At 42.7% G+C, this 16,498-nt stretch overlaps 1 protein-coding gene across 1 annotated transcript in view; it reads left to right on the top strand.

Moving 5' to 3' along the window:
* klf7b (Kruppel-like factor 7b) overlaps positions 1-16,498 on the top strand; it is an 81,012-nt gene that overhangs the window by 40,066 nt on the left and 24,448 nt on the right. The window contains exon 2 of the mRNA XM_047600772.1: positions 9,008-9,659. Coding sequence (XP_047456728.1) covers positions 9,008-9,659 — 652 coding nt within the window. The remainder of the gene's footprint in view (positions 1-9,007; positions 9,660-16,498) is intronic.

The raw sequence follows: 16,498 nt of genomic DNA, 5'->3' as shown, positions 1-16,498 counted from the left end.
GGCAAGCCTTCTTGCTTTTCTTCTCAACTTTTTCATATTTGTCTTTAGCTTCAAGGACCAACACATGTACGTTTCAATCCCCCTTTCAAATGTGATCTTAAATAAAAGCAACAGAAACATTTATTTGAGTAACTTGGGTGTTAATGCATCTGGCTTTCAGCTGTTATGATCACATCACAGTACGGGCGGTTGTAAATCAGTGTGGGTCCGTGCACGCTGCAGCTCCAGCAGCTTCACACAAACCGCAGTTGAGTCTCTTAACACAGTCTGCAGCACTGAGTCGTGCTCAGACGGAGAGAGGCTGCAGCTTCGCTGCCAATGGCACCCGTTTGATAATGTACACACTCCGGAGCGCGAGGCATCTCATATTCACACACATCAGTTAGAAGTCATTATGCTCTTCTCACTCTTACAAACACGCACGTCCTCTGTGTACACAGCCACATCAGCGAATTAAACTGAATAAAGAGCCTCTTTTTTGCCTTCCCTTTTGAGTGGCTAATTAGCCATCAGAGCCCGCTGTGTGGAGAGAGCGAGATCCATCAAGAGGTAGAGCTTCAAAGAGCAGTTTATGGAAGCCAAGGCGCTTTAATTAGGACCTATTTGTATGAGAAAGCAAAGAGAGAAACATAATTTGAAGCCAAAAGCCGCATAGAGTGGCGGAGAAAATAAACACGTTCTAATGCGGACGTGGATAAAGAGAGACAGGAGCAAAGTAGAAGGATTAAGACCTGGAGGGGATGAGATCGTCTTCCTGCAGGAGAGGGATTCAAACATGAGTGGCAGCAGGTACACAATCTGTGTTCATTATTTTCTGTGATTTAATTGCAGTCACATTCAGGGAAAAGAAAGTCATTACGAGACCCTGCGTCCTCATATGGGGACGTTGAGTTTGAGGTTTGTGGCAGATTATTCTGCAACTAGACAGTAGCAAACCAAGTAACAAAAGTGGACACGGTTTAAAACCTCGTCAAATTTTACAGTTTAAACTTAAATCTATGTGTATTAACTTTTCTAGTTTAATATGAGACGCAAATTCTATCAACTGTAACAAGCTATAACTTCGCTAATTAGCAAGTAATCGATTGAGGACGTTGGGATTACATTATTTCCAATTCTGTCTTTGCACAGCCATGTTCAGAGATGAAAATTAACATATTTTGTTACATATTGGTTTGACTTTATTATAATATTGAGTGAAATAATCCCTGTGTCCACACATGAGGACACAATTTCTACCGAAAACCTGAACTTCCTGTTCAGAGATGATGCTTACATTTTATAGTTCTTAGTTCCTACTAATTCCAAATAGACTGTGCAGAAATGGAAATTTAAATCATCTCAAATATGAGCCAGCAGATTGTTCTATGAGCTGAGTCACAAACAGAAGACTCAGTTAAAACGTGAGCAGTAAAATCATCAAGTCATCGGCCGAACCATAGCCTTGTGTTTTGTAATGTACCTTTAGTGAGTAATATCTGTGCCCACCGCAGGCTGAGTTGGGAATAATCGGCCTCAGGCTCGGTGCAGCAGCTCAAGTATAGATCAGTTCGCAGTTACAGGTGCAAAAAAACAAAAACAACAACAAAAAAAAGCCTTTGACAGTTTTCTTTCTGTTACTGTGCACCTGGCCTCCTCGTTTCAATCAAAAGATTCCCACCATGTTTATCCCCCACCGGCCGAGCTGCTGCTGCTACATCTGTCTGCCTTGATCACGTCGTTACAGAGATGTCTTTATTTTCAGAGTGGCGCGAGGAGCTCATTATATGGGGCACTCGTGGATGAGCCTTAAGAGTCTTAAAATCTACGCGTTTAAGTGTTAAATGTATGTTATGAGTCACTTTTAGCAGAGCGTCCTCTAAAAATATTCTCTTCTTCCACATTTGTTCACCTTCATTTGACCTAAACATTCAAACACACAAACGTTCTCACAATGACGAGGTCTGTTAAAGTCTTAGATTAGGGAGATGTTACATCAATTCAGATTTTTAAATAATAACATGAGGAGAAACATTCAGAAAATAGTGAATTTTCATTTGTAAAAGGAAGCTTTACATTACTAAATATACTTTAGTTTAATTGAGGTTGTAAGCAAGTGTCTAATAGGTTACAACATATGAATCTAAAACCTTGTAGCTGAAAAGCTGCTCTGTAATTTGTGTGGCAATAACCACACATGAGGCAGACCCTTATGGGAAGTGTCACTTCTCAGAATCACGTAAATGGTTTAATTCCACCTTTGTCCTAATGGAAATGTTGGTAATAGTCACATTACTGCGCGCATGTAAACACAGACACCGCCGAATCCACTTCAGTCTGTTTGCTGAGCTCCGTCCTCCATGATCCTTTGTCTGTCAAAAGCTCTTAGCGCTTCCATCCAGAGCCCTCTGCTCTCTGCATTCATTATTAATGGACCCCAGCAGGCCGAGAACACACACACACACACACAAACACACACACACACACACTCGAACACACTCAAACACACACGTGCAGACGTAGGACTTGCACGTCACTGGTAGCTATTTTAGATAAGATATTAAATCAAACACTCACACGGAGAGAGAAAGCAGAGGGAGGTGAGGAGATGGATTTTTTTTTTTTCTACCCATTGTTTTTATCTTGTGCTCTGTCACAGCTGGTCACGTGAAATGTATCTGTAGCCGATTCACATGAAAAAGGGGATATTTTTTTTTTACAAGTAAATAAGTGGCAGAATCTAAACAGAGACGTTCACGGCTTGAAGCTCACTTCCACTTCTTCAATGACGTTAACCTCAGCTGACCTTGATGCTTTAACACGATCAAACCAAACTGCTTTGAAAACCATTAAATGGACGTGTATGAAATCTGTAAATCTGAGCTAAATTATGTGCAGTTGCAGTTGTACTGTGTTATAGTCTGTCGATGATTTAACTCTTACTCGGATTAAAACATATGAACTATATGGTGCAGCTTGAACTTCACAACATCACAGCGTGGTTACACAGCTGAGCAGTTGAACACGGAGATTAGCAGCATTAGTTTGAATCATGGACTTTAATAGAGTCTAAATTGTAAATTTAATTTAAAAAAAGGTGAAGAGCTGTTGCATGATTGACTGATTTGAAAAGAGAAGTAAATGGATCACTGCATGAGAAGAAACAACTGGAATCCAGACACAGAAACCTGGTGTTGTGGTTCACATTTAGTGTCAGATAATATTAATTCATGCTGTATTTTTTGATGAAGTCAAACCTTAAATTACGTTAAGTTCTGGAGGGCTGTCAGATAAGTTTGTGGATGTTTTGGCGTAGTTACAGCCGACAGTATCTATTTCAGTTCCAACAAACAACAATAAAACAATAAAAGAATATTTGTGATCACTCCTTGTCATCCTTTTAAAGTGGCTACAGTATTATATGGCTAACGTTACTTCCCAGTAAAGCTCTTAGCATTAGCATCTTTTATTTAGCTACATTTATTATAACTGAAATGACCTAAAACTAACTGAGACTGAGGCTAATCCACTTTTCCAAATAAGAGATCCTCTAGTACAGAGTCGTTGGAGCTGTGTTGTATAAAGAACAACAAAGACATGTTGTGTAAGTGTAGTATGTTTTCGGTTGTTGAAATCAGGTCCATGTATATATCAGGAGAACTGATTTCTGACCACATTTCAATATTTGTGGACCGTTTGTTATTTGGATCATTGGATCATTGTCGAGTCCACTTATCATTAATTAGATTTTTCCCGGTTTCACTGCATTTACTGATACATTTCACCATGTTTTTGCCATGTTTTTGTAACATGTACTGCAAAGGGATATGCAACATGTAAACCAACTAGAGGTAAAATATTGTAGGAATATGATAAATCTCTGATCTGTTCAGAAGATCTGCGGCGATCGCTGTGTCCAAGTTTTTAACTGGACAAATGTGGAGAAAGTCCTTAAGAGGTTTTTGAGAAATTGCCTTCATGAGACTAGAACGTACTTATGGATGTGTGAGCAGACGGCCTGAAAACATAATTCCCCTCGGCCAGGCCAGCGCTGCTGTTGAAGCCGAAAGAAAGTAGAAGATCTGGGACACATTCCCATTTGCTTAGAATTAATAGGTATAATAAACAGGCTCTCTCATTTCAGAACAACACGTTTTCTTGGTCTTACCACACACTAAAAGAATGTGAATGCAGTATTGAGTTATTGATTTGATCCACAATCTCAACCGTATGTTGTTTTTTTTTTGTTTTGTTTTGTTTTATTTTTTTGTCCCTGCAGCAGTTTGTTGGATTCTGTCCTAAAACAGTTTTTCTCCGTCTTTAACTTTCAGTCGGTGGAGTAGATTTTCTCCAGTTCGGTGTCATTGTTCGTACTGATGATTCAACAAGGAGAGTTTCATGTCCGTTCCAGTGTGTGTGTGTGCGTGTGTGTGTTATTCGATGTGACCTTTCCCCATATGGTGTGGGACTGAGCAGGGGAACAGGAGGTGAGCCCTGCACATGCTATCAGTCTGAGCTGTTAGCCAGCAGCCGCTCGCACGCCGCAGTAACACACACGAAAAAAAAAAAGAAAAAAACACACACACCAACTAGCTGCAGGCCCCACATGTCATTGTTACCTGATATTTATGGTGTGTAGGAGAAACAGACGAAGAAGAAGAAGAAGAAGAAGAAGGTCATACGTGTGATGTCAGAGACGGTGCGTTCACTGCCGGCCGTGGGTTCGACTGCCTCCTCTCGCGCAGCCTCGGGCTCCCTCTACCCTCCACCCACCTCCCGTAGACACACACACACCTTTCTATTTTGGATTTCTAGTCCAAGTTAAAACAATGGTGCAGCGTCGTGCTCCCATACAGGGACTGTACTTACTGTATGAAAGAGGACTAATATTCATCGTGCTGCGGTTGTGTCTGAGGATGATAAATAATGTATGTATCGCGTACGGCGCTGCAGCCAAATGTGATTCTGCTGAGGCCTGGAGAGGATCAGGAGCACAATGTATTGGGTAGAAATGTTCTTGCAAAACTTTTCGTGTATGTCTTGAAATGTTCTGCTTGTCTCCTTTATGCAGCTCAAATCCTTCAGGGTGGAACCACCATCCCCAATAACATAAACAAGCAAAGAAGAAAAAAAAGCCCTTAAATTCAGGGAAAGGTGCATAAAAACTCATCAAAGTACTCATCTTGAAGAAATTTTCTTAAATCTGTAACAGTATGAAGTCAAACTACTTACTAAAACTTTGCAAGAAAAAGTTCTGTAAAACCAACTAATTTCTTAAATGAAATCAAAAGTAAGTCTTGCATGAAACTGAGCACTGTGCACTGGACATGTAAGGCAAAGATTGGCTCTTTTAATGTATGTGCCGTCAAATTATGTCATTTGTTATCAACAACAGGACAAAAAGGGGTACTGCCAGTCGATGTGGCATCAACTCTGTAGCCACGTCTGTTAGAAAATACTCTAAACTCAAGGTTATCTCACTGTTGAGCTGCATAAAACAACTGTCTTTCATCAGCTTTAGTGACATGGTAACAGGTGTTTGTAAATTGGATCCATAACAGCGTAAAAGAACAAGCTACATAATTAACTTTTTAAATATTTTTTATCACAAATTCCCATCTACAGTTTCATCCTGAAACACCTCCTAAGATTCAAGGTTCAATATATTTGTTGTCATTTGCAAAGTAGTTTCAATCAAGTTCTTACTTTGCAAGTCTCCTTTGCTTAAATAAATAAATGAAAAAGGACAAATCAGCTGAGTTGCACGACCATGAAAAAGTATCTGGTAAATCGTTATCCAGGCATCTGTTAGCTTTCATTGTCTCCATGTTAGAAGTTTTATTTGCATTAAACCGGTTTGATTGGTTGAGTTTCCGGAACTGAACCAAGAAGTCAAATGTTATTCTAATCGAAGAATTTGACCTGTTGACCTTTAGATGGTTTTATTGTTTTGGTTTATATCTCTTACCAATGATCTGGATTGGAGTCGAAAAGATTTGTGTAACTGCTGTTGTTCTTTGCAGATCATTCAGTGCGTACAGCTGCTTATTGCTTTTTGATATGGTCAGTGAATGGTAATTACTGTTCTATTTTCCAGCCATGCTGTATTTTTTTTTTTTTTTCTTGCAGTAAAACACTTTTCTGCTCACCTTTCACTCCGGATACTCTGATAGCTATTTGGCATCCATTAGCTGTGTCTAATCCAATTCTATAGTGGTCTAGTATATATATATCTCGCCCTTTTGCATGCGTGGCTAGGTATTGTATTACATGCATTAACTAATAATAGGAACACAAATACTAACAAAACAAAGCAAGTGTGTGGACAAAAGACTGGCCAGAAGGTTTTCCTCGCAGCGCTAGTATCAGCTTTACAAAAGACGTTGTTACTGTGTCTGTACATACATGCTTATCATCTTCAAGTTTCCTTGCGACGCAGCGTAACGCTCCCGAGGAAACATCTTTGATTTGCATTCATATGCAAATGCACATCCTTGGGAAAAAAAAAAAAAAAAAGACATTCTTTTAAAAGGGAAGAAGAAAGGGAGAAAGAAGAGGGAGAGGGAAGTTCAGCTTATCACCGCTCAACAGATGTTCAGGCTAAATGTGTTGGTTTGTCTCGTCGCTGAGGCTGAGCGGAGTAAAGCTCCAGAGCTGGCCTGTCTGAATGGACGGAGTCAACCAGCTGCAGCTAAAAGAAAGAAGAAACGCGTTTGTATACTGGATGTAATTTGCTCCGATGACAGAGGTGGAAGGAGCCAAAGGATCAGGGTGAGAGCCTTCAGCTGCCAGAGGCCTCTGGCCAAAGGCAGGGAAATTAATTTTCCCAGAGGATGCGGTACTAAGCTGCGGGATGGCGTCAGAGCCAGGTAGCTTTAGGGAAGTGTTGAGCTGGGGACCGACCTGTGGCCTTCTGACAAAAACACAGACAGACAAATGAAGATCGAACAATGATGACAGAAAACACTGTTTACTCCACTACTTACGGTAATTTAAGTCAGGGGTCAGCAGCCTTGTTCCTGATAACTCTGAACATTTTCTCTCTGCAATATCACACTTAGCATAACTTAAAAAGCCCATCAACTCTTTTAGTCCCGTGTCTGGCAACAGGATGTTGTTAGTGGTGGACATTGGGTGCTATGTGTTGGTCTCTGTGGATCGGGTTAGGGGTTAGATAGGGTTAGATGATCAGTTTGTGATTTGGTGAATTTGGAGGCCAGGTCAACACCTTGTGCTTGTGTCTTTTGAGTTGTTGCTAAACGTTTTTGTGTGTGTCTGTATCAGGCTGCATCCTGTTGGGGATTGCCGCTATGGGGCGGGGGGGCCTGGTCTGGTCTATGTGGGTGGTACATGTTTAACTAACACCCACGTGAATGAATGCCAGATGCAAAAAGTTTCCCCAGCACCCAAGAATTGTGTTGATGTTATCTACTTCTCCTGTCAGTGGTCATAATGTTACGCCTTATCAGTACTATGGCTTCCTCCTTTGAATTAATTTCACGTAAATGTCGTCCACGTCAAGTTCTTGTCCACGTCACACCTCGTGTTCTTTCGTGCGCTACAAAACCCTTCCCTGGTAATCTACTGCAGACACATCCAGACACTGAGCATTCATTACGTCTTAGATGATCCTCTCCTCGTGTGGATGGTGAACCTTAATGGAAAAGTCTTGGGATGGGTTGTAAACCAATCTGGGAAAGAGAAGTGAAAACCACAAATCAGCCCATAAAATGTAAAACATTTACCTCACCAGCTCAAACCTATAAAAGGTAACACCGCTGCCTTGGAATGTGATAATCTTTTATCCTCCTCTTACTTTTTTAATAAAGGTTTGCTTTTACTTTAAATCTACATGAAACAGGTGTGAAAGCTTTACTTTTACCTCCTCGGATTGTGACCTTCTCTGGCTCAGACGTTATTTTTCATGCCTGATGGAGCAGATAGAATTTCGATAACAACCAGTGTTGCAGAAAGAAGAGATCAAAGAAAGAACAACATGGAGCAAACACTTCCACGCAGACCTCAAAAGCGTACCTGAGAGGAAGAAGGAATTAGAAGGAAAAAAAAAGGTTTAGAGATGAGAAGCGGTGAGGTTATAAAAGCAGGTTAGCGTTTGGAGGCTTTTTTGGCTCGGGTCCATTGAGGTGATACGACAGGCGCTTTTGACCAAACGCACCAACAGAAGGCCATCGCTAAAGCTGTTAAAAAGCCATTTCAGAAACATCATTTGTCCTCGTTTCTTTCCCCTTTATCTCCTTTCTCGCATTTGTTTGATTTTCCCTCTGTCATCTCACCTTCCTGCCTTCTTCTACCTCGTGATATGAACTTCCACGGCTGGTTGATTTGGTTGTGCACGGGGAAACAGGCGAGGTTGCCACAGTTCAGGGCTCCGGAGAGCGCGGCCAGGCAGTAGCAATCAATCACAGACTAAATCCTTCCTCTCTCAGGATTGCCGCGTGCCAGGTGACATGGTCAACAGCTGCAGAGAAATAAGCCTGCAGCGGGTATCAGAATTTAAATGGACCAGTAAACTTTCTCATTTGAAAGTGTGAGAAGAAAATGAATGGAGATGTGCAATGGAACTGTATTAGGAAAGACTCACATAGTTGCATTAGTTACACTTTCTTCAGTGCCAAAGGCAAAAAGAGGAGGACGCTAGTATCCTTTTACAAAAACTCTCAGGGTGACTTTGAGAGAAACATGTTAGGGTTAGGGTTAGCGTTTTCCTGACAGTTACCACAATAATTAGTTCTTTTTCAGCTACGACCGTGGTCTCCCTCTATCCTTAAGAGAATTTAGTTTCCTACACTTAATCAGACCTTTACCATGAAGAGAATGTCCATTTGCACCATGTTTGGAGTTATCTTATGGTCTGCATCTAAAGGGAAGTTGATTGGGAAACCAGTTTTAGGAAGTTCTTGACGACAACCTTTCTGAATGCATTAAGACCGAGCCAGTCTACTGACACACGTCGTGCATTGACGCAACTTTTGACTCTCGGTTTGTCATGTTTTTTTTTGTCTTGCAGACATGTCTAGAGTTGGAGCGCTACCTACAGACGGAACCCAAACGACTCTCGGAGCTCTTCGACGAGGAGCTGGACTGTCTCCTAACGCCAGCCTTCATGCAGGGCGGGGACAGCGACGAGGACCTGATGGACCCCCTCCTCCCCAGCCTCCCGGATCAGCCGAGCCCGCCCCCTCTACTGGTAACCCTCCCGAAGGTCCAGGCCAAAATCCTCCAGGTCCCCAACCCCAACAAGAGCCAAGCGGTAGCTGGGACCGAAACCCTCACAGCCAAGGACCAAGTCCTCGGAGGAGTCAGCGCGGCGCAGCTCAGCGCCGCCGTCACGTCCCTAACGCCGCCTTCGTCACCGGAGCTCGGCCGGCACCTTATCAAACCCACACAAACACTCACTGCGACGGCGGACGGCACGTTAACGCTCAAGCTGGTGGCGAAGAAGGTGGGATTAGGGGCGGCGAAGCTGGTGGCGGCGCGAGCGTTACCGTCCCCCCCGAGCCGAGGGGGAGCCCTCAGCGACAGCGAGCAGGGCGGCGGAGGGAGCGTGGGAGGAGACGTACCGGAGAACAAGAAGAGAGTCCATCGGTGCCAGTTTAATGGCTGCAGGAAGGTTTACACCAAGAGTTCCCATCTGAAGGCACATCAGAGGACCCACACAGGTAAAACGCAACAGGCTATGAAATTACGTTCGTCTGGACAAGTGTGTTAAGAGGCTTTAAGTTTGAAATGGCGCAGTGATAGTGGGATTACAGCGCTCATGCAATTACTTATCTCGCTAGACTCCATTGTAAACCTGAGGCTATTTTGACCAATTTTATTTTTTAATTACGAAGCTGCTTGCTTCTCGTACATGAACATTGGACAATTGGACATTGACGTTGGGCAACTGGAAATGAGCAACAATTTGATACATGACATTGGAGATATGGTTTAGGGCAAATGCAGCAGGGAAAACTCTTCCACACACACAATGACACAAGGATTTTTCGTTGATGTTTTTCTGGCCAAACAAAATAATGTAGAGTTATGACCTCAATCTAACTGATTATGCGTTTCATGCTGAAGGCTAAAGTCCTTGAAGCAAGAAGCGTTAGTCGAGGCCTGACAGAGCATCTGCGGGGTAACGAGCGTCTGGTGATGTCAGAAACTTTAGATTTGTTTGTTTAACTTCCCGTTGCTTCCAGTTATTTCTCCCAAAATCGATAATATGCTCAAGCTCGGAGCTCCGATAAAGGCTTCGCACAAAAAAAAACGCGTTATTACATCAAGAAAAGATGCTTCGTTTTGTTGTTTAATTACCGGAGAAATGGTCAAAAGAAACTTCTGACGTTTGAGTTTTTAGAGGAGATTAGAATTTCTTTTTTTTTTTTTTTTCCTCTTCTTCTGCTTGCTCCAGAGTTACTCATTTGAGTGTTGATATCAGCTCGGTGCTGAAAGACCCTGCCTCGGTAATTGCCTGATGATTGATAGACCGGTAGTAAATGACTCTGCGAATTCAGCCGTGTCCAACTGGGTCTGACGTGCAGCTTTAGCTGCTTACTACAGCTGCCCTCCCAGTGACCCTCAGACGGAGCACGCAGCAGGCTAATGTATCCAGGGGCAGGAAGCCGGGAGCTTTCTGTGGAGCCGGATGTGGAGACAGGGACACATGAGCGAAAAAAAAAAAAGAAAGGATTTGACTAATGCCGACTTCAATGACTGAAAGTTTACATTAGTGATAGCAGGAATTTTGGTAAGAATTAGTTTGTCACGCTGAGAACCGGATCTGAGTTTGTGGGATCTAAGACACTGTGTAGGTTTTTTAAAATTCAACAAAGACACTTTATCATTATTCACATCACGCCGCTCATTACTGGCGCTGATTGAGAGACAGCCGTATCGGCGCCCCCCCGCTGCGCCAGTACAGTTTGTCTGATTAAAATTAATGGTGGCGGCTTTGTTATTCAGTTTGTGCTTCTGCGTGATAACTGAATAACCGCATTCTCTCGTATGCAATGCTGAAAAAATAATACCATAGACTTAAAACCTTCATGAGGTCTTTGTCTAAAAAATGGATTTAGTCAGTTATTCACACTGGCGTTATTTTTGATTTACAGTTGCCACCTAGAGCGACGCCGCCGCCTTTTAAAAAGCGACAGGTACCACCGCACCGTTTGATTTGTACGTTCCCAGAAATCCATTAATCGGTTTTGGAGTCAGCAACTCAAAGCTGAATCCATCACTTATCTGCAGTTTGAGGCCCCCGTGCAGACGGGTGCCACCTGAAGGTAGCATTATTCAGGTTTAGCTTTAACCGCGCCGTCGTTCACTGTATCTGCGGATGGCCTCTAGTTGTCATCGCCCGGTTTCGCCCAGGATCGCGCCACGTAGCCTGCAGACCGCCGCCAACATTAATACCGGCAACGCCGGCGTCATTAATCCAGCGTGTTACAGGCTTATATGATCCCAGCAAACATCGCATGGCTTCAAGTGCAGCATTACGTTCCAGGGGCAGCACCTGGGGGAGCCGGGGGAAGCCGCCGCTGTAGCTTTATTATAGCTAATCCAGAATGTAGCAGCTAGTTTTCTGGTACCGTGACCGCCAGCCGCAGTATCTTTAATCTTCTGATGAGTCGACAGTCGAGTCATGCCAACCGACGAGGAGCTTTTTAAAGGCAGAATTATTCACCGAGGAAAAAAAAGAAGATACCCCGAAGACACTGCAGCTTTTTCACTCTTTGTGTGTGTGTGTATGTGTGTGTGGTATAAATGTGGGGGTGGTGTATTCCCTCCCGATGTGTTCATTACAAGCGCAGCGCTGCGGTTTAATTAGCTTAATCCTCTTTTTGGGTTATTATGACCATAAATCATTGAACATACATGTAGGGAGGGATTAACGTTGCAGAGACTTCAGGGAGGAGGAGCAGCGGCGGAAAGCCTGCGCAGTGTCAATACACTTACTGTCACATAGTGCACACCAGAGGCCATTAGAAACATCATTATGTCGAGGTCTGTCTGGGGCCTGTACTGTACATGTGCTGCGATCCCACATTATGCTGGTAATCATATTCTAAAGCAGTTTCCCTGGGCTGCAGCTGTGGCGTGAAGTCAGGTTCATTTTCTTATGTCTGAAAATGCTCAATTAGGGATGAGTTGCAACATTAATAGATGCACAAATTAATTCAGTAAATCTCCTAAGTACCCAGTCAGAGCTGTTCTGAGTCAGAGCCAGGCTTTTTTTTTTTTGGTTTTCCATCACACCGTTGGATCCTTAAAAGCAGAAGAAAGCTGGTAATCGTATCCTCCTTGTTATTCAAGCCCGAGTCCAAAATGATGTACTTTGCTACATATACTTGGCACCCAAGGTAGCAGAGCGAAATAGATGAGCTGTTTTGGAAGAAGTGCTTGTCTTTCTAAAGTCTCATACCAACACATTCAGGGAGGTGCTCCGTGTGCTCCTGCACAATTACAAGACGACAAAATACACACAGGTGCACACTTTGTGCATTCAATATTAAGCTTTTTAAATAATGCACTGCTTCAGATATTCCTTTTTTTTTCATTATTTCAAACATGTGCAACAGTAAAGTGGCTGTGCAACTGCTGAACACATAAACATACCTGACATAATATAATATAAATGTCTAATCAACCAAAGACTTTTTTGTGACCCGCCTGCAGTACCTCCACAGACCCCTAGGGCTCCCGGACCCACTGTTGAAGACCCATGCTTTAGATTAAGCCGTCTAAATGACCACAAAGCAACAATCGAACAGGAGTTAAGGAACAATCACAAGAACAAAATAGACATTCACCAAGTGTCTAACACAGCATCGGTTTAACGATTCTGAACAATTACAATATTTCCGCTCTAACAGAGTCATTATTGAGTGTAAACACGGGGAAAAAAGGAAGCCATTTTTCTAATAATAATCTCACAGAACGACAAATTATCTTAAATCAATACTGCTGCTTTGCTAAAACTTAATTTACATAAACCTACGCAGGAGGCAAATCAAGTGTGGAGGAAGCAGTGTCCTTGTAGGCGATAAAGGTCACATTCGTGTGAATGTCTGAGCCACATCCGCACAAAACGAAGGTGCGTCTTCCTCGCGCGACATTTTAAAGACCATAAGCTCATCGAGCCTCTCAACCTTTCCAAGCAGAGGGTGACGGTCCACTGTGTTAATGGTTGACATTATAATGTGTCCTCAGTCGTTAAGTGTTTGCAAGAAGAAATGTGTAACTTGCTGTTGAAGTCCTTGCTGATTATTACAAAAGGCACTAATCTAATTACATTACTACAGTCTAGAGATCGACCGATATGGATTTTTTAGGGTCGATACCAATGCCGATTTTTTTTTACATTAACAATGGCCGATTGCCAGTAAAGGCTGCCGGTTTTTCTGAGCCGATATTTGGAGTCCATGCTGCTTTTTCTCCCTCCATTAACATGATAAAAATGACACAATGGTAACAAATGTTACAAGTCTCAATTTAGTGGTTGATTGACAACCTGCACTATTAGTTTGACAGAGAAAGAGAAAAAACATCAGCTAGCAAACACTCCTACTTAACAACAGTAAAAGTTTTTTGTTTTTAAAAAAAACATAAAAATAACCAGAAGAAAAACATCTTTTCAACTTTTAATTTTAGTAGCACTGGACGCTAATATGGGTTCGAGCATTTTCCAGCTTTCAGCTGCACACACTCTGTTAATGGAGGAGGGGCAATGTATGGGCTGCACAGTCCGCAGCTTCTCCAGCAACACAGAGCTGCCTGTGGATGTGCCTGTCTGTAAATCTTATCGGTCAAAACAAAAAAATATATATGTATATGTATCGGCGAACACGCCTGCATATTGGCTGATACCGATACTGGTAAAAAAAAAAAAAACACAGATATCAGCCTCATGTATCGGTCAATCTCTACTACAATCCTTTTTTTTCTGTTAGTTAGCCGTTAATTCACTACAAATTTTTATGCATTTATGAAATAATTTAGCACAGTGCTGTAATTTCTCACAGTGCTTCATTTCATTTATTAGCTTTCGCTAAGGCCATCGCTCGTCTTCCTTTTAGTCCACCCCACAACTCAATTATCTTTATACTGCAGTGCTCAATTACTCAAAACAACACGTTCAACAACTAAAAAATGCTTCACAACAATCTACAAAGCAAAACAAAACGAAAAGGAGAAATCTTAAATATAGAACAGGACCTAGTTCCATGTAGCAGTAACACCAGAATGTAATTCTTAGCATAATTCATAAATAGTCACATGGTCACTATCTACTTACATTAGAGGTGATTCCAGTCCATTAAATTTATAGTTTGGATCTTATAAAACCATTTAGACTTACATTACAGACGTTTGTATAATACCATTGGCAAAACAAGTAATGAGGAAATAAATCTGTTTTTAACCTTCAACCAAGCAAGACAGTTATGCATCGTATTGACATTTGTTCGATATGGACAACGAACTGGAAATCGTGCTACTTTATTCTGAGCAATTTGCAGTTTATTTATATATGATGTGGCAGCGCTGGATCAAAGATCTGAGAAATAGTCTAAGTGTGATAAAACACACACAAAAACTTCTCCTTCTTGGAAATAAAATATATTTTTTTAAAAAACGTTAATGCACATAACTGAAGGAAGCTTTAAGAAGCATAAAAATCCCAAAAGATCTTGTGAAGCATGTAGTCGTGAAGCAAAGTCTAATTCTGTGTTATGCAGCCCACAGATTGAAACGCTGATCACTCCAGCTTGCAGCCTGACTTTCCAAGACCTCGACCGTTTCCTCTGCAGACTCCACAACCTCATGTGGATTCAGAGGGGGGGGAAAAAAAAACGGTCTAACCCTTCGACCTCCCCCCAGACCTGCACCTCTACCCTCCTCCTCTACACCCACCGAATCCCACCTCCAACCTGCACTCTCTCTTTCCTTTTCTCACTCTCTCCTCCATTTGCTCATCCAGTTTGGGTTGCCAAGCAACTGCATCACACTCTTCCATAATTGGTTGGTGGCTGGTGGATTGTCCATGCCTGTTAATCTTTCTCTCCCTCTCTCTCTCTCCCTCTCTCTCAGCCCCCCCGCACCCCCCCACTCACCCCCTCTCTTCTCTCTTTCTTTCAGTTGCTAGGTGACTTTATCATGCATCCTTGCCTTGCCGTGCTATAATTGGCTGGCGTCATGGTTGCCGTGGCGTCAGGCCCGAGCTGCTGGCCTTGCTTCATTCCTCCAACAGTGTGTGTGCATGTCTAATGCCTCATGCATGCGTGTGTGTGTGTGTCTGTGTGTCTTTGAGGGGGGTCCTATTGAAGGAAGATGGGGTGCTCTGGCCAATTACAGAAGACGGGTGTGAAACGGCCGCCTGTCTGGCACCTGAGGCCCCCACTCTCACCCCATATCACACACACACACACACACACACAGACACACACAAAACACATTCACACACGCGCAGGTTGAGAATGTAGCTTTTCTCCAACAAGCCGCCAAGTGGTTTTTCTATTGTATGTTGCAAATATTGGTCCCATTTTCAGTCCTGGGTGAGGAGGAGGACTCTGCGGAGTGAGTGGGAGGATTCACACGTGCAGAGGCTCCGTCGAAACACGGACGGTTGCTCTGGTTCTTCACAGAGCTTGAAGTAATCTGCAGTAGAATCACTTGTGCCTGGATATTTTTTATTTTTTTTTAAAGCCCCAAATATATTCTTGCTGTTGCATGAGAGTACTAACATGCATCCGCCTGTGTCTTCTTGACCAAAATAAGCTGGAAAAAGTCTCAGCCTGACTGGTTTCTTCCAGCGCTGTTAACCTATTTTGAACACCACAGCTAAATTGGAAGAGAATACCAAGACATATAGTGTGTGCCGCTCGCTCTGCTTGTTGACAGGCTTGTGGTTGTTGTTGTTGCAGAGTTTCAAATCGGGGGCACCACTGCCAAAAAAAAACAACAAAAAAAACGCCCTTCTCAAAAAGCCTGCATCTGTCTGGTCAAATCTCTTAAAAGTAGGTGGTGTAAAGTCAGCCCTGAAGGAATAGTGGAGTGCAGGTGCACAAAATTCACATCTGCCACGGTTTCAAAATGAAGATTCGCCTGCTCCGAACTTAAGTTTCAAGGTTTCAGAATGTTCTTTGCAAACATATGCACAGATGGAAGAGTAGGAATTGGACTCAGCAGACTTGGATAATGTTATGCCCACCACATGGGGAGTGTTCCTCACTTGGATTTTTGGTTTGTTTACCATAGAAAGGATCCTGAGAACATTCACCACTGCTTTCTTCCATGGAGGGGTCACCAGTGACTTGAGTTTTAATTCACACACATGGTGAAGAAATACGTTGTCATTTATTGTCAAGCAAGCTTTGACGACGATGAAACACCACACGACGAGCCACGGTGAAATATAGGTGACGCTGTAAGAGAAGCTGCACTCAACTGGAATGACCGTGCCCACAGAAACCTCACAAGAGCGAGACAGAAACCAAACCCGGATCCCTGTCTCGCT

The sequence above is a fragment of the Mugil cephalus genome, chromosome 12 (genome assembly GCF_022458985.1).
Source record: "Mugil cephalus isolate CIBA_MC_2020 chromosome 12, CIBA_Mcephalus_1.1, whole genome shotgun sequence".
Lineage (NCBI taxonomy): Eukaryota > Metazoa > Chordata > Actinopteri > Mugiliformes > Mugilidae > Mugil > Mugil cephalus.
The sequence above is the reverse complement of the archived record's forward strand: the minus strand, read 5'-3'. Positions and strand labels throughout refer to the sequence as shown.